Source organism: Macaca thibetana, unplaced genomic scaffold, assembly GCF_024542745.1.
Source record: "Macaca thibetana thibetana isolate TM-01 unplaced genomic scaffold, ASM2454274v1 unplaced_scaffolds144, whole genome shotgun sequence".
Classification (NCBI taxonomy): domain Eukaryota; kingdom Metazoa; phylum Chordata; class Mammalia; order Primates; family Cercopithecidae; genus Macaca; species Macaca thibetana.
In genome coordinates this window covers 16927-34677 of record NW_026088933.1, presented here as the reverse complement: position 1 = coordinate 34677, position 17751 = coordinate 16927, and the positions used below count along the sequence as shown (strand labels likewise).

The 17751-nt window shown below is 47.3% G+C and overlaps 1 protein-coding gene across 2 annotated transcripts in view; it reads left to right on the top strand.

Annotated features, from left to right (window-relative positions):
- Window positions 1-1588: 1588 nt before the first annotated feature.
- The window catches only part of LOC126947336 (uncharacterized), a 32088-nt gene continuing 15925 nt past the window's right edge, over window positions 1589-17751 (top strand). Inside the window, exons 1-5 of one of the 2 annotated variants that reach the window (XM_050778012.1) lie at window positions 1589-1686; window positions 12722-12838; window positions 14405-14467; window positions 15685-15768; window positions 17577-17668. In XM_050778012.1, the coding sequence (XP_050633969.1) occupies window positions 1663-1686; window positions 12722-12838; window positions 14405-14467; window positions 15685-15768; window positions 17577-17668 (380 nt within the window). In that variant the 5' untranslated portion in view covers window positions 1589-1662. The remainder of the gene's footprint in view (window positions 1687-12721; window positions 12839-14404; window positions 14468-15684; window positions 15769-17576; window positions 17669-17751) is intronic. The other variant, XM_050778013.1, reaches the window with a different exon arrangement.

The window sequence follows — 17751 nt, the reverse complement described above, 5'->3', positions numbered from 1 at the left end:
GCTGGGATTACAGGAGCCAGCCACCACGCGCGGCTAAGTTTTTGTATTTTTAGTACAGACGGGGTTACACCATGTTGGCCAGGCTGGTCTCGAACTCCTGACCTCAGGTGATGTGCTCACCTCAGCCTCACAAAGTCCTGGCATTACAGGCGTGAGCCACTGAGCCCAGCAATTTTTTTTTTTTTTTTTTTTTTTTTTTTTTTTTAGACGTAGTCTCCTTCTATCGCCCAGGCTGGAGAGCTGTAGTGCGATCTCGGCTCACTGCAACCTCTGCCTCCTGGGTTCAAGTGATTCTCCTGACTCAGCCTCCTCCCGAGTAGCTGCGATTACAGGTGCCCACTACCATGCCCGACTAATTTTTTGTATTTTTAGTAGAGACGGGGTTTCGCCATGCTGGCCAAACTGCAAAAAAAAATTTTTTAATAAATGAAAAGCAGAGTATTTATCTGAAAAAAGTGGGAGACTAAGAGTCTCATGGGATTGTTATAAAGATTAAGAGAGTGTTACTGAAATACTTAGAAGAGCTGTCATTTTATTGCTGTCTTTTCCCCTTGTGTTTGGATAGATTACCGTACTTGTTTCTTCTACGTAACTGTAATTATTAGTCAGTGGGGTTCTCCTTCTCTTAAAGGCCTGGAGAAACTTGTCTTAAATGCTGTCCCAATTCACGAATTGGGAGACGCAGATTTTATGTCTACATTACAAGAGCGAGACTTAAAAGTATGAATTGGGACTAAAGTCAGTGCTCAGGTGCAGCGATCCTCTGTTTTGTTCATCACACAGCTCCCGGCACTTTAATAAATGAGGCTCAAAGAAACGACGGGCTTAGGTCATGCAGTAATCAAATCCAGAACTCATGTTTGATTCCAAAGCCCACACGTTTTCCTGGTTTAGAAACACTAAACATTTAATTCACCGCACCTGGGGCCAGACAGGCACTGGAAAACGCCTGAAGTATGCTAGGAAGGGAAGACTGTGGTAAAAAGGCCAAGAAATGTTTATTTACAGTCGCAGCCGCCATTCAGATCGATTTCACTGTCTTGCAGAAACGCAGGCCGACTGTCGTCTCTTTATCCCATGGCCGATTTCTTGCGAAATCTCCTAACTTTTAAATATTTCCGATCAAAAGACTGCTGCTCAAACGGAGCCCACCGGGAGCGTGTTTGCAAATTCTGGAGTAAACAAGAGTGGGAAGCTGATAAGGTGAGTACCTCAATTCCATAGGGATAGCCAAGAAACGGGGAGTTTCGTACCAAAGGCAAGAATGAGATTCTCCGCCCGAGGGTCCCGGAAGGAGGACTGAATTAAATGCAGATTAGAGTCAGGGCACGGCCAGGTGGCGGGAGAAACAGGCTGACATCCCAGGTGGCTGGCCTATCCAGCCAGCGCGGCCGGAGGTACACACCATGTACAGACCACGACGAGAGGGGTTAGGGGCTTCTCGGGATAAAGGCAGCGAGTGGCTGCGCATTCCCTCCCCTACTCTTTCAGAGGTAAGCCTTCTGTGGAGCAGACCCTAACTCTCCCCCGATTCCTTAGGTCACTCGGCTATTTACTTCCTTCCCCGGCTCCTCAGCGTCCTCCACAGTCCTACAACTTCCGCTTGCCTCGTTGTCTGGGAAACCGCCGACTTCCGGTCGCGCAGTGGTGGGCTGAGCCAAGATGGCTGAGGAGAGAGTTGCGATGGTGAGCGCCGAGATTCTCTTTAGTTGCCCGGCCAGGGCAAGGCAGGCTGGCGGGTGGCCTCTGTCCCATGCAGCGGTTCCTGGAGAGAGGCGGAGCTGGGTGCCGAGCGGCTCAAGGTGGGCGGGGCGACACGGTTCCCTTCCTACTGTCCCGGGAACTGGTCGCCTGGGGCAAGTCTGGATACTTAGCAGCACAGGTCCTGTTCTAGGACTGTGGTCCCTCTTGGGGTGCCCTGGACGGAGAAGGGAGACTTCTCACCTGTAATGGCTCTTACCCTAGTCCCATCTTTTTTTTCTCTCGGGGGTTTGGAAGGTAATAACTAGCAGTTGTGTAGACAGTTTCTGTTAATCCCGTGAATTGGGAATTTAACATGAACGACAGCCTGGAAGCTTGCAGCGTCACTGCCTCCTGCCAGTGGAGCAGGGCTATGTTTTTTCTGTGGTGATTAAGTTTAGGAAAGTACGGTTTTGGAATTCAGCTGAAGGCTGAGTTGGGCGTTAACTCCACAGAACTGCTAATAGAGAGGAACCCGATGAATTCAGGATGAGCTAGTCGCTGTTTTTTTGAGGCATATATCCATAATTGGATCTAATTTCGGTGAAGTGCCAAGTATGAGGATTTGTTTACCTTGCTTTAGTGTTGGGTTTGAAAGCCTGTTCTGTGCATTTGTTAGAATGATTTTAGGTATTCGGAATTTATTGTCTGTCGAAAAACGCCTTGGAAAACAGTACGATAGCAGCCTTTGACTGTTTTACAACTTAGTTTTGGCTAAGCAGCAAGGTTAGTGTTATTGCTAGAGGGCCTTTTGTTTGTTTTCTACTCTCATTTGCAGAGTTGTCATATTATTCTAGTCTAATTAGAAAACTCTGAAGACAAACTTTTTTTTTTTTTTTGAGACGGAGTGTCGCTGTTGTGGTCCCAGGCTGGAGTGCAATGGCGCTATCTGGGCTCACTGCAACCTCCGTCTCCCGATTAGCTGAGAATACAGGCGCCTGCCACCACGCCCGGCCGAAACATTTGATCCTCCTGCCTTGCCCTCCCAAAGTGTTGGCATTACAGGCATGAGACACAGTGCCCAGCCTATTGCAGTGTTTTTTGTTTTTTCTGGTTTTTTGTCTTTGTTTTTGTTTTTTTGAGACTGAGTCTTGCTCTGTCGCCCAGGCTAGGGTGCAGTGGTGCGATCTGCAACCTCTGCCTCCCAAGTTTAAGCGATTCTCTTGCCTCAGCCTCCCAAGTAGGTGGGATTATAGGCACATGTCACCAAGCCCAGCTAACTTTTATATATTTAGTAGAAACAGGGTTTCACCATATTGGCCAGGCTGGTCTTGAACTCCTGACCTCAGGTGATCTGCCCACCTTGGCCTCCCAAAGTGCTGGGATTACAGGTGTGAGCCATTGTGCCTGGCCCTGTTGCAGTTTTTATTAGAGATGAGTTCTCTCAGCTTTTGTCTATTAGACAATGTCCTTCCTTTTATTTCTAAGGGGTATTTTAGTTGGATATAGGATTCTATGTTGACCTTTTATTTCTTCTTTCAGTACTTTAAAGAAGTTATTTTATTGTACTCAGGCCTCATTTGTTTCTGGTGAGAAGTCATTCATCATTTTAATTTTTATTTCCCTTTCCATAATGTGTGGTTGTTCTCAATGGCTGCATCTGTGCATTATATTTACTTTTCAGCAGATTGACTAGGATATGTCTAGGTATGTTTTTCTTTGTATAGAGTTTACTGAACTTCTTGGATCTGTGTTGATGTCTTTCATTAATATTGGTTCTTTCTTGGCCATTATCTGTTTACATTTTTCTCTCGTCTCATACTTTCTTGCTTCTCCTCTTTGGAGATTCTAGTTACATGTATATTAGATGATTTGATATAAACCTACAGATCTCAGATGATTTTTCCCCTGCCCTGTTTTCTTTTTGTTTTCAGTTTGGATACTTTCCATTTAACCATCTTTAAGTTTTTTGATGCTTTCCAATGTTAACCTGTTAAACTTGTTAATTGAATTCTCCATTTAAAATTTTTTTGGTTTTAGTTATTGATGAATACATAGTTGCACTGAATTATTTTTAATTTTTTTCTAATATTTTTATTTCTAGCATTTCATTATATTTGTATAATTACCATTTTCTGCTGAAATTTCCTATTTCTTCATGCATGTTTTCCACATTTTCCACTCTACTTTTTAGCATTTTAATCAGTTATTTTATTGGTTTTTTTTCCTTGTATCAGTTATTTTAAAGATCCAAACTGATAATTCAACATCTGGGTCTTTTCTAGTTCTGCTTCTGTTGGGCCCTTTCTCTCCCTTACCGTGAATCTTATTTTCTTGCTTTTACACGACTTGTATATTTGATTGGATGATGGACGTTTTATGGTGAAAAAAAAAGAGAGAAATTGAAGCAAATATTTACTTCCAAAACAGGGCATGCCCTTTGTATTTTTTTTCAGGCCACTTGAATGGTGGCTCAATGTGATGTATATGAATTCTCGATTGGGGCTTCATTGCAGTTTTAGTTTAGTTTGATTCAGTTTACCTCTAGCTTCAAATATTTTGAATGAAGGTAGAATCAGAACTCTCATATCACCAGGATCTGAGTTTTGGGCATTGGCAAGATTCCAGAGATCTTACTTTGCTTCATAGCTAAGCCACCAGCTTTTATCAAGGTGGGAGATCTTTCCCTGCTTTACAACCTTGCTGCCAGGACTTTTTTTTATCAATGAGCTGGGGACAGGAGGATATTTTTCTCAGCTCTCATGCGTGCCCTGCCCTTTTGTAGAGGAATGTCCACAATGCCTAGGGACGGGTTTCTTAGCATTTCTGACCCCAGTTAGCCTCCAAGAGTGCCTCTGTTGGATTTCACAACCATCCTGCCTCCCCTTTCATCTTTAAAGGGTATTTTGCCCTTGGGAGAAGTCAAGCTCTCACAGCTTTCCTTCTGTTATCCACAATTTTAGTGTACTACACCCTCCTGTACCTGGTTATCATCTAAGGGGTAAGATTGGTGGGAAGCCTTCCTCTGTGGATTTGGGTCCTCTAGGTTCTAATGGCAAACCAGCCTCCAAGGGGTTGTGAAAATTTTGTTAAATTTCAACATGTTTCTCTTTTCTCCCCCTATAGTATTCCTCTTCCTACCGTAGTTGAACTAGGAAGAACAACAGCTAGGGGGTCTGTTCTCTCCTATGAAGGAGTTGGCACTTTCTGGAGTTTGGATCATTTAGGTTTCTTTGGTTTTTGTTTTTGTTTTGAGACAGGGTCTCACTCTTACCCAGCTTGGAGTACAGCCTGTAGTGATCTCAGCTCACTACAACCTCTGCCTGCCTGGCTCAATGGATCCTCCCACCTCAGCCTCCTGAGCAGCTGGGGCTACAGGCGTGTACCACCACACTCGGCTAATTTTTGTATTTTTTGTCGAGACAGGGTTTTGCCATGTTGCCCAGGCTGATCGCCAACTTCTGAGCTCAAGCGATCTGCCTGCCTCGGTGCCCCAAGTCCAGGGGTTACAGGCATAAACCACTGCACCCAACTTAGATTTCTTTCTGTCCTTAGTTTTCTGAGGAGTTAAACATATTTTTTTTTTCTAGCTAATCTGGCCTTTTGTTGTTGTTTGCTAGAGTGGGAGGTATATTCCCTTGTGACTTTCTTCATCTCAGTAGTGAATTTCAGAAATAGTTAATTTTTTTAATAAAAAAATTTTTTAGGTCGGGCGTAGTGTCTCACGCCTGTAATCCCAGCACTTTGGGAGGCCAAGGCAGGTGGATCACCTGAGATCAGGAGTTTGAGACCAGCCTGGCCAACATAGTGAAACCCCAACTCTATTAAAAATACTAAAATTAGCTGGGTGTGGTGGTGGGTACCTGTAATCCCAGCTACTTGGGAGGCTGAGTCAGGAGAATCGCTTGAACCTGGGAGGCGGAGGTTGCAGTGAGCTGAGATTGTGCCACTGCACTCCAACCTGGGTGACAGAGCAAGACTCCCTCTCAAAAAAAAAAAAAAAAAAAAAAAAAAAAAAAAATTTTTTTTTTGAAACAGGTCTGACTCCACCCTGGCTGGAGTGCCATGACATGATCATAGCTCACTGCTGGCTTGACCTTCTGGGCTCAAGTGATCCTCCTGCCTCAGCCTCTTGAGTAGCTGGGGCCACAGGCATGTGCCACCATGCCTGGCTAATTTTTTTTTTTTTTTTTTTTTTTTTAGGGTTGGGGTCTCGCTATGTTGCCTGTGATCCTCCTGCCTTGGTTTTCCAAAGTGCTGGGATTAAAGGCATGAGCCACCACACCCGGTTAGGAATGGAAGTTTAAACAATGGTTTTATTTGCATATTTCATTAGCTAGTATTTTTTTCCTTTTTTGAGACAGAGTCTGGCCCTGTTGCCCAGGCTGGAGTGCAGTGGCACAATCTAGGCTCATTGTAACCTCTGCCTCTTGGCTTCAAGTGATTCTCGTGCCTCAGCCTCCCGAGTAGCTGGGATTACAGGCACCCGCCACCACATCCAGCTAATTTTTGTATTTTTAGTAGAGACAGGGTTTCACCATGTTGGCCAGGCTGGTCTCAAACTCCTGACCTCAGTTGATCCAGCCACCTCAGCCTCCCAAAGTGCTGGGATTACAGGTGTGAGCCATCATGCCTGGCCTCATTAACTGTTTTTAAAATTAAAAGTACCTATAAATTTTGTAGAATCATAAAGAAAAGCAACACCTTCCCATCTTAACTCCCCTAGTGCCTCTACTCCCTCCACAGAGACAAATATCTTAGCAGTTTGTTGTGTTTTCTTTTCCAAATTGTATTTCTAAAATGTGTCAATATCTTTTCCCTTATTGTTTTATTTTTTGTAGAGACAGGGGGGTCTCACTGTGTTGCCTAGACTGGTCTCAAACTCCTGGCCTCCTACCTTGGCTTCCCACGGTTCTGGCATGAGCTACTGCACCTGGCCTCCCCTTATTGTTTTTTAAAACCTGAATGGAAGCATACTATATTTTCTACACTTCTTTCATGTAACTTATTTTAACAACCTGAGGACTTTTAGAGGCTGCATAGTATGTCTTAGTATAGATGTATCTTAGTTTATTTAAACAGTTGCTGGTTATGGACATTTCCATGTTCCCAGTATTTTTTCTCACAAACAATGCAGTATTATGCCTTTGCCCACATTCACCATTGATTGCTATTGAGTATATCTGTAGTATCAAGAATGGGCATACTGAAAATGCTTCATGAAGTCCACTGAAGCTTCATATTATTTTGAAGTGATATTTCCCAAAGTGTTGGCTGAACTCTCAAGAGTTTGTGGTATAGGGTTCGGGAGGACTGGACACTTCCAAAGAGGCATAAGGTGCTACAGACTTGCCCAGCAGGTGGCATCAGAACAAAGCTGGCTACGGACCTTGTCAGTACAAATGATAGAACATTAAAAATGTAAAAACTCAACTGTAGCTCCTTATTTATGCATATATTGGGGATGCTGAAAAGTTACCGATGCCTGATTCCTCTTCTGTGTCCTCAGCCTCTATCATAAAAATAGATAAATGCCATTTTTTTTTTTTTTTTTTTTTTTTTTGTATGCCCAGCACAGCTCTATGATTTGAACGATGTTGATGAGCAGGGTCACATTTGAGGAGATTTGCTAAGGGAAATAAAGATCCATCTGTGACACAAGAAACATGTTTTATGTGATTTCTGGGATTTTCCTGTGAAGATACTTTTTGTTTGTTTGTTTGTTTTACAGTGGATCTCACTCTGTCACACAGGCTGGAGTTCAGGAGTGCAATCATAGCTCACTGTAACCTTGAACTCCTGGGCTCAGGAGATCCTCTCTCCTCAGTCTCCCAAGTAGCTAGGACTACAAGCACATGCCACCATGCCTGGCTCATTTTATAATTTTTTGTAGAGACGGGTCTCACTATGTTGCCGAGGCTGGTATTGAACTCCTGGTATTGAACTCCTGGGCTCAACTCCTCCTGCCTCAGCCTCCCAAAGTGTTGGGATTACAGGTGTGAACCACAGTATCCAAATTATTATGTTTTTTAAAAAGAGATTTTTCTAATTATGTATATAATTACAGCACCTTAAGTTTAGTGATTGCAATTTGAGAAACCAATGTCCTTTCTTATTAAAAAGGCCCTTGTACAGAAAGTGCTCTATCTTCCTCACAAGATCTGGGGTCAAAGGAGAGATTTTGAAACATTATAACAATGGCTTCTAGTTACTGAATAAAGAATGTCATTTGCTCCTCACAGGACCCCTTTCAGGGGGATTTTACATATTGGGAAACAGCCTCATGAGCTTTCTACAAACATCTTTGTCCTTGAGTCTTCCCATTTCAGCAATTGGCTGTACCACTCATCCAGCAGCTTTCAAAGTTAGAAACGTGGCAATCTTCCTTTAACATCCATTTGCCTTTCCCTCATTCCCCCATATCCAATTCTGTGTATTGGAGGTTTTCCCACCTCTAAACTTGAGAATCCATTTACTTTTTCTCCATCTCCTTTGCCATCACACTAGTCCAAGTGAAGCGTTTCATCGTCTCGTTTGCAGTATCCTTTAGTTTACGTTAGATTATCAATTTTTGTCCCCCTCCCAATTCAGTCTCTATAAAGTGTTCATTCTGACCATGCCATTCCTTGCTGAAACTTCTCTAGTGCCTTCCCAATAATTTTATTACAATAAAATTCCTCATATGGCCTTTGTGGATCTGCACTCTACCTCTTCTCCTATTGCAACCAACCCTGTTACCTTTTTCTCTTTTCACACTGGTCTTCATTCTGTGCTGCAAACTGGCTGAGTTTCTTCCATCCTCAGGGCCTTTTGCACAAGTTCTTCCTTTGCCTTAGAATTCTTTCCTGGCCTGCACACCTCTTCATCCCCTTTCCCTAAGCTAATGCTTTACCCTTTAGGTCTCATTTTAAACATCTCTTACCCAGGAAAAATTTCCCTGTCCAAACAAGTCTAGATTCCCCTTTGTTTGTTCTAACTGTTCTATATTTCTCCTTCTTAGCATTTATCACAATTCTTGATATGTTGTCCTTTTCATTTCCTCAGTCTCTATTATTGGAGTAGGTAATACATCCATATAGTACAAAATTCAAAGTGTATTAAAGGTATAGAGTAAAAAGTCTTCTCTTCCCTGTCCCCCTGCTACCCAGTTCTCCTCTTTAGAACCACTTTTAGCATTTTGAATATCCTTCCCGAAATATTTTCTAAGTATACAAGCAATTATGTATATATTATTCCTCTTTATTTTTGCCTTTCATTAATACAGATACTATATGCATTTTCTGCACTTTATCTGTTAATAATGTATCTTGGCAATTATTCTATATTAATATGTAAATAGTTACCTCTTTCTTTTTCATGCACCATATAGTATGGACTTTTATTTAACCTCTCTCTAGGTTGGTTTTAGGCATTGGTTATTACAAATAATGCTGCATTGAATATCTTTGTATGTAAAGTCATTTCCCATGTCTATGCCTATAGAATAAATTACTAGAATTGAAATAATTAAGTTAAAGATTATGTGCATTTTTAATTTTGATAGTTACTGCCAAAGTGCTCTCAATGGAAGTTTTACCAATTCCCACTAGTGAATGCATTTGTCCTCACAATTACGTCAGTGAAATTTTTGTTCTTTGCCAATGCAAGAAATGGAAAGTATCTCTTGGAAACTAATTTGCATGTTTTTTTTCCTTGCACAGTTATATTTTCATATGTTAAAGAGCCATTTGTATTTCTTGGTGAACTGTTCATAAACTTTGCTTACTTATTATCTAATGTCTGACTAATTTGCTATACTCTAAATTCCCAATTTATACTGAAGTCTCGCCCTTCCAATTTAGACATACAATCTTCCTCTTCAGTGGTGTCCACACCAAAAAATCCACAGGCCCCTGAATTTTATATGGGCCTAAGAGTCTTACTGAAAATTGGAAGTCTTAAGGTGTAGTCCATTTTATGCAGTGTGAGGCCTTTCATGTTCTGAAATGTACCACTCTTGACTGACTTTTTCTTCTTCACCCTGTCCAGCACTGTGCCCTTATTAGCCAGAGAAATGTTCCCCTTTCTCCCAGGAAACGTTCTGACTTTACCCTGGTCCCTCAAGGACTCTCCTTCTCCCCCAAATTAACTTTCAAGGAGTTTCTCCAACCCAAAATGGCACCTTCCTGAAAAGATTTCTAGTGGATACTGTTTTCTCTACCTCACTACAGATGTATTTTGCTGCTTGGCTCCCCTCTCTCCACTTTGCTATGGCAAACATTTTTTTCCAGAAAATATCAAATGAAATGAATATGTGGCCCCTTGTGGTGATTTTTGTTGGGATCCCTGGTATTGATTTCTTCTAGTTTAGATAATTCCACCGTGGCAAGCTTTTATTCCTAGCATACAGCTCATGAGGAGAATGTAAGTCACTTGGTGTTATTAATGCTAAAATAGTAAACAAGAACACAAAATTTGCTAGATTAGAAGTGGATTTTTTTTTTTTTTTCCAGGCCGGGCACAGTGGCTTATGCTTGTAATCCCAGCAGTTTCGGAGGCTGAGGCAGGCAGATTGCTTTGAGCTCACGAGTTCGAGACCGGCCTGGGCAACACAGCGAAACCCCGTCTGTACAAGGGTAATTTTATGAAAAAATTAGCCAGGTGTGGTGGCGCACACCTGTGGTCCCAGCTACTGGGGAGGCTGCGGTGGGAGGATGGCTTGAACCTGGGAGGCAGAGGTTGCCGTGAACCCAGTTTGTGCCATTGCACTCCAGCCTGGGTGGCAGAGTGAGACCCTGTCTCCAAAAAAAGAAATAAAAGGGAAGGAATGAATTAGCATGAATGAGAAAGGCATGATCTGCAGTCAGCCACCCATGGTCAAAGTTAGCAGATACCAACTCATTCTCAGAGCGAAGCAAAATCAGCCCAATGCTTTTGGCAAACTGGTTGCCTCCCTGTCATCATCATCTGGGCTCACTGTGGCTTGCCCTTCTGGCCTTGCCTCTGACCTTGCCATCTCTGGGGAGGCTTCTTTGCAAGCCCAAGCCTGGGCTCCCCCTCTCAGAACCATGTGCATACTTGTCCTGCAACTGGCTTTTTGCCTGAGCCTCCTGGAGGGCAGGGGCCATCTGGCACAAACCTGCATCCCAGGTTTAGCAGTTGCTAAATTAATGAACAAATACCAAGTCTTTCACAATGTAACTTGAGAGTGGAGGTAGTGGTAGTGGCAACTCCATCTGGGGGATGAGAGAAGGTGGAGGCTGAGTTTTGGGGGTGGCTTGCAAAAGAAGAGGAGAGACTATTAGCAGCTAAAGAAGTGGCCAGGGTAAACACCAAGCATTTTCCTGACTGGGGAGCTGTGGGTTTGTTTAAAGGTAGGGCTGAGTAAGGGGTGAAACCAGTGAGCAGGAGAGATGGCTAGTGCTGGACTGGAGTGAAAGGCATCTGTAGAGGCAGGAGACAGGATGGGGAGGGAGAGGAGTTGGCCTAGGACAGGACAGGACAGGACAGCACTTATTTGAAGACTGGGGGGCAGGAGGAAAGGAAGGGGAGGGATTGAGAAATGACCTGGAGGTCCTCAGTCAGCTGGGAGAAGACCTGGAAGAGTGGGGATCAGCTGCTGTTGGGATGGAGAGGAGGGCCAGGAGAGGCAATGACTCACACGGAGGGAGGGTCGGGGATGGGGACTGGGCGGTGGGGGGGTGGGGATGGGGGGCGGGAAAGACATACTCGCAGGGGATCAGAAGGCCCCGTGGCAACTTTGTGTAAGTCCTGGTTCAGTCAAGGAGAGGAATCCGAGGGGAAAGGCTGATTAGACCCATGGCCCACTCTGAGAGAAAGGGGTATTGTGTGGGTGCAGGAGGAAGAGCAGCTGGGAAGTAGGAGTGCCTGGGACTGGATCCAACTGGAAAGGGGGCAGATATGTCCCCAGGATCAGGGTAGGGATCCTCTAGGAAGGGGGTGTTCTGAGAGGGAGGTTGTGGGGAGCACTGTGTAGGGGTCCTTGGAGGTGATTTCTGGGAAGGGGAAGTCTGGGGCAGGGCTGTGAGGAGTCAGGAAAGAAACTGTGAAGTCCACTCCTCACCCACCTCCTGAACCCTGGGGTCTGAGACCCTCAGGAAAGAGAGTTCAGTGGCACAGGAGGGTCCAGGGCAGGAGACAGAAAAGTGGCCTCTCAGGTCTTCTTGGAAAGGAACTCTGACCACCAGTGTGAATAGTCTCGCAGAAAGCTAAGCAGACACCCAGCGAAAGCCGGCCCCTCCCACTCTGGGAGAAGGGAGGGGCCAGCGGTTGCATGGGCAGCTTTCCTTGTGATGCCACAGGTCCTCTGGACATGCTGCTGCCTGGCCACACCTCCTTTCCCTTTCATCTTTCTCATCAACCAATGGGCTTGGGAGCATTGAGGCCATGCCCCTATTCTGTGTTCTAGTGCGGTCCTGGTTATCCCTCCTCTGGCTTAGTACAGAGCAGGCATGTTGGATTTGGGGCTTTTGTTTTGTTTTGTTTTTGAGACGGAGTCTCACTCTGTCACCCAGACTGGAGTGCAGTGGTGTGGTGCAATCCTGGCTCAATGCAACCTCTGCCTCCCGGGTTCAAGCGATTCTCTTGCGTTAGCCTCTGAGTAGCTGGGATTACAGGCACCTGCCACCACGCCCAGCTAATCTTTGTAGTTTTAGTAGAGACGCAGTTTCACCATGTTGGACAGACTGGTCTTGAACTCCTGATCTCAAGTGATCCACCCACCTCAGCCTCCCAAAGTGCTGGGATTACATGCGTGAGCCACCGTGCATGGTCTCTTGCTGTTTTTATACTTTCTCTATATCCGTATAGAGATGTTTCCCATGTAAGTTTTTGTTTCTTTGAATTTCTCATTTTTATTACCCCTGCATCATCTGCTACCCTGAAGGATCTGGAGGTAAGAGGCCCTGGGCCAGGGTGCAGTGACCCTGCAGGCCAGCCCTCCAACCTCCTCTCACAGCGGGAGCTGGGTGCCCCTCTGCCAACTGAGACAGTCCACACACACCCCAGCCCTAATGATTGTTCTCTCTACCTCTCCCCGCAGTCCTCCTCCAACTCCTCCTCTCTGCATGCGCCTCAGAGCCGGTACCAAGAACTGGAAGTAGCCCTGGACTCAAGCTCCGCAACAATCAATCAACTCAATGAAAACGTAGAATCATTGGTAAGAGTCCAGTGGGGTCTCCTGATTCCACGCTGCCAATCTTGGGCCTTAGTTTCCCCTTGGGGCTCTGAAGAAAGGGGCTGAGGGCACCTGGTCCAATGGGCAGATGGGGAGCTGAAGCACCCAGGCCTCACCTGGGGGACCCCAGAGCAAGGAGGATGCAGCATGGCTCTTCTGTCACTCCCTTCTTTGCCAACTCTCTCTTCTTCAGACACCCCTGCTCCAGTCCTTGCCACACACACCCTGGGGTTGTCACCTCTCAGGGAAGCACTAGTCTGACTGGTTGTCAGGGGCCCCGTATTTCTGCCCTGACTCAGTCTCTAATTTGCCCTTGAGTCTGGACAAGCCACCTCTCCTCCGTTGGCTCATGTTTCCAGAGGAGGTAGAGAGTATCAAAGGTCTGTGTTAGCTCTGAGAGTCGGAGATTTGGGACCCTAGAATGGAAACCTCAGGGCCAAGGGCTCTCGTCTGTCCTTTTCTGTCCTGTATCTCTGCTGTGAAGAACCGTACCTGGCTTGTATGTGCTCAGTAAATGTTTGTTGAATGAACACACCTTTCTAAATCACAAGCTGGCAGAAGGGTGGGCCTTTCTCAGACTCCATCTCTAGAGGTTTATGTTACTGTCCTTTCGAGAGAATCCAGATTCAGATTTTGAGTTCTGTGGCTATTGGCGAAAACCAACAAAGACCCAAATCCTCTGTCTTTGGGAGCTTGAGGAGAGTTGACCAGTTCGTGTTGCCACTTGGCCTGAGAACTTTGCCTTTAAAATCCATTCCTGGCCCCCGCCTACCACATCCTGGTCTGGGGAATAGAGCCCCGTCAGTCACCTGAATTTGACTCTCCCCACAGAAACAACAGAAGAAACAAGTGGAACATCAGCTGGAAGAAGTAACTTTTTTTTTTTTTTTTTTTTTTTTTTGTTCACGATATAAATGCTGGGTTTGGGGGGAATTCATGACTGCTGCGTTTGGGAGGCACTCAAATGTAGAGGTGCCAGTCTCATGTCGCCCACTCCCAGCCTGGGGAAGAAGGCTCACCCCTCAGATTCTACCCCATCCTTCCAGGTTATCCCCCGGTAACCTGGTCCCATGGGTGGGCCTGTCCTGGGGCATTGGTGGCATGCTGGTGGCATGTCTCTTGCTGTGCCATCTCTGTCTCCTTCGGGTAAGGGCTCTGTCTTCCTCTTCCTATAGGAAAAGAAAGCAAACTATGGAAATACACAAAGCACAAACAGAGCAGTTAGGGGTGAGTGGAAGGTGTGGAGTTTTCTCCTGTCCTCCCAAGAATGTTTCTTTCCTTCTCTTTCAGTGCTTGCTTGGCTTTTCTCCCAAAGGTTCAATTCCAGACAATCAACATCCTCATGTTGGAAAAGGCAGACTTGAAGACCACAGTTTACCATACTAAACGTGCCGCCACTCCCTTCGAGGGTGGGAATCTGGCACCCTGTTATCCTTCAACCTAGCACTTTGACAGGTCTTTAGGGGGAGTCCTTTGGGCCCCATCTCAACCTCTTTCATTACAGGAGAATCCAAGGATCTGACCAGCCACCTGCAATATTCCTTGCAGCGTATTGGAGAGTTGGAGCAGGCTCCCTCTGCTGTCTCCATGCAGCAGCAGGAAGAGGACAGGGTGAGTCCAATGAGCTGCCCCGTCCCCTGGCAGCCTGGCTTCCCAGATGCAGGAGTGAGCCTGAAGGTCCCTTCTGCAGGATGCAGTGTCCTGCCCAGAAGGCAGCATGCTCATTTCTCGCTGCTTTTGTGTATGGTTGTTAGAGGCAGCATGGGGTGAGTCAGCTGCTGTGGGTGAGTTGGGGGCACCGTGGGGAGCGAGCACTGGACGCAGAGCTCGGAGGCCACACAGCAGCTCGAGGACTGGATGGTGAAGATGAGAAGTTTCGATGTGGGGAGCCCAGGCCATTCCACACAGTGCCCCTTAAAAGGGCAAGGGGTAGGCTCAGTATACAACTCGGTCAGTAAAGATCAAGTCATTTCCAAGCCCGTGGTCTGGTTTTTAAAAGAACTGTTCTACATAGTCCTGGAACAGGAGAGGCTGCAGGAGTGGGAGGAGAGGCTGGGGGAGTGGGAGGAGAGGCTGCAGGAGTGGGAGGAGAGGCTGCAGGGAGTGGGAGGAGAGGCTGCTGGAGCAGGAGGAGAGGCTGCTGGAGCAGGAGGAGAGGCTGTGGGAGCAGGAGGAGAGGCTGCTGGAGCAGGAGAGGCTTTCGGAGCAGGAGGAGAGACTGCTGGAGCAGGAGGGGCTGCGGGAACAGGGAGAAAGGCTGAGAAAGCAGGAGGTAGAGGCTGCTGGAGAAGGAGAGGCTGCTGGAGCAGGAGGAGAGGCTGAGGAAACAGGAGGAGAGGCTGTGGGAGCAGGAGGAGATGCTGTGGGAGCAGGAGGAGAGGCTGAGGGAGCACGAGAAGAGGCTGCTGGAACTGGAGCAGAAAGCCAAGCTCTGGGACGAGCAGGCAGAGACACACATGCATACCATGCAGAATGACTGCACCACCATCAGCCACGTGCTCTCCCAGAACCACGAGCTTGGCGAGCAGCTGGGCGAGGCACAGTACAACTTCCAGGAGCTGGTGGGTTGCCCCACCACGGGAGCCTGCCCTCCTCCCTGGCCCTCCATGCCTTTGTTTCCCCACCTGTAAAATGGGCATATGTAGCCCTCACATGAAATGGTACTTCTAAAGGAACCTGTGAGCCAGAGCCCTGCTCTGATGACTATGAGAGAGAGGGGATAATTTTTCTAACCTGCCTCCACCCTTCCCCGTGACATGGCAGGCAGACATCAAGTTCTGGGGTCTCCAGCTGCAGTGGGTGGCTGCTGATTGCTTCTCTTTGTCCAGAACAGTGAGAACAAGAGCGCACCGCAGTTGGAGCAGCAAGTAAAGGAGCTGCAGGAGAAGAAGCTGAGCGAGGTGAAGGAGATGGTAACCTCTGCCCCATCCAAGAAGGGCTGGGAGGCGGGCACCAGCCTCTGGGGAAGGGAGGTGTGAGGCCAAAGGCAGCTCCAGCCTGGGGGCAGGCGATGCCAGCACCCTTCAGGGCAGTCCTGTGACTGTTTCTTGCTTCCTGCCCTCTGACTTTTAGAGGTGGGTAGCCCTGGGTTCCTCCCATGTCTGGACATTATACTCCCAGCTAGAGGCATGGAGCCTCCCAATCAGAGGGGAAGAGACAGTGGTATAAGAGGCTCCTTATACCGGGGCTGGTGGCTCACGCCTATAATCCCAGCACTTTGGGAGGCTGAGGCAGGAGAATCCCTTGAGGTCAGGAGTTTGAGACCAGCCTGGCCAACATCATGAAATCTCATCTCCACTAAAATTACCAAAAAAAAAAAAAAAAAAAAAAAAAAAATTAGCCAGGCATGGTGGCACATGCCTTTAATCACAGCTACTCAGGAGGCTGAGGCACGAGAATCGCTTGAGCCTGGGAGGTGGAGGTTGCAGTGAGCTGAGATTGTACCACTGCACTCCAGCCTGGGCCACAGAGTGACACTCTTGTCTCAAAACAAAACAAAACAAAAAAGCCTCCTGAGATTCAAACTGGATTCCGGCCTGGGTTCCACTGGTCACCATTCAACTACTTTGCATCTCTAAGTCTCTGTTTTGTTAACTTCAAAAGCAAGTTAGCATTTTGCTTGCAGAGGTGCTGAGGATTAAATGAGAGAATACATGGAAAGCATTAGGCTTGTAGCACACTTAGCAGATGGTGGTTGGCTCCCTCTGGTTTTCCACCAGTCTGTGGCCTACAGTTTAAATGGTAGGAAGGAGGTGAGATTTTAGGCTGGGGAAGGAAGTATGGGGTTCTAGGCAAGGGAGGAATTCTCTATGGCCTGGAGCAAGGGGCCAGGGACCTGGGCAGATGACAGAGCCCCACAGTGCTCTCGCTACCCTATTAATGGGCCCAGAATCTGGAAGCGAGTCACCACGTGCCCTCATGCCCAGGGTCTTCCTGGTGGTGGAGCAGCGGCGAGACTAGTACCTGGGTCACCTGCAGCAGTACGTGGCCACCTATCAGCCGCTGACCTCTGAGAAGGAGGCGCTGCACAGGCAGTTACTGCAGACCCAGCTCGTGGACCCGCTGCAGCAGCAGGAAGCTTGGGGAAAACCGGTGGCTGAGATGGCCTGCCAAAACTGCAGGAGACCCAGGGGAGGGACTTGCTGAGGACAGAGCCCCAAGAGGGACGACCTGGCATCTTCCGTGCCTTCTCACTCTCTTTCCCGTCCCCTTAGGAGCGCCTAGAAGCTCCCAGCCAACAGAAATAGCAGCTAGAGACCCAGTTGAGCCTCATGGCTCTCCCTGGAGAAGGTACAGGAGACCACTCAGAGAAGGAGGAGACAGCCCCAGGAGGAAGGGGGGACTGTCAGCAGCATAGGATTGAGAAGCTGGAAGAGACCTTTAGAACAGCTGGTCATTATGCCGACCGGGTGTCTGCACTAAGCTCGGCATGAATATGGTGACCTCCTGGGATTGAGGGGCCACCAGGTTGCCTAAGGATGGGTGGACTGGCCCAGATCAGAAAGGGAACAGGTCAGAACTCCCACACCAAGTGGTAGCAGGACTGTGCCTGGGAAATATAGCAAGATCTTGGTGCTTAAAAGGAAAAATAAAGAACAGCAGCTCATTCCCCTCTGGGGAAGGGCTGGGTCAGGGTTACACAGTGAGGGTGGGGAGAGGTGGGCCCACAGTACCTCCCTAGTTGGGTTGTCTGAGGACCCCTCTGGCCACCTCCCCACAGGAGATGAAGGAGGACATCTGGACACTGAGGAGGAGGAGGTGCCTCAGCCCATGTCAAGCATCCTGGAGGACCTGGAGAGCCGGGAGGCCATGGTGAGCTGACTCCCCCTACACCTCCTTTGCCACCTTCCTCTGTGGTCCCTCCCAGACTCCCTTATGCTCTTGGTTTCCCCGCC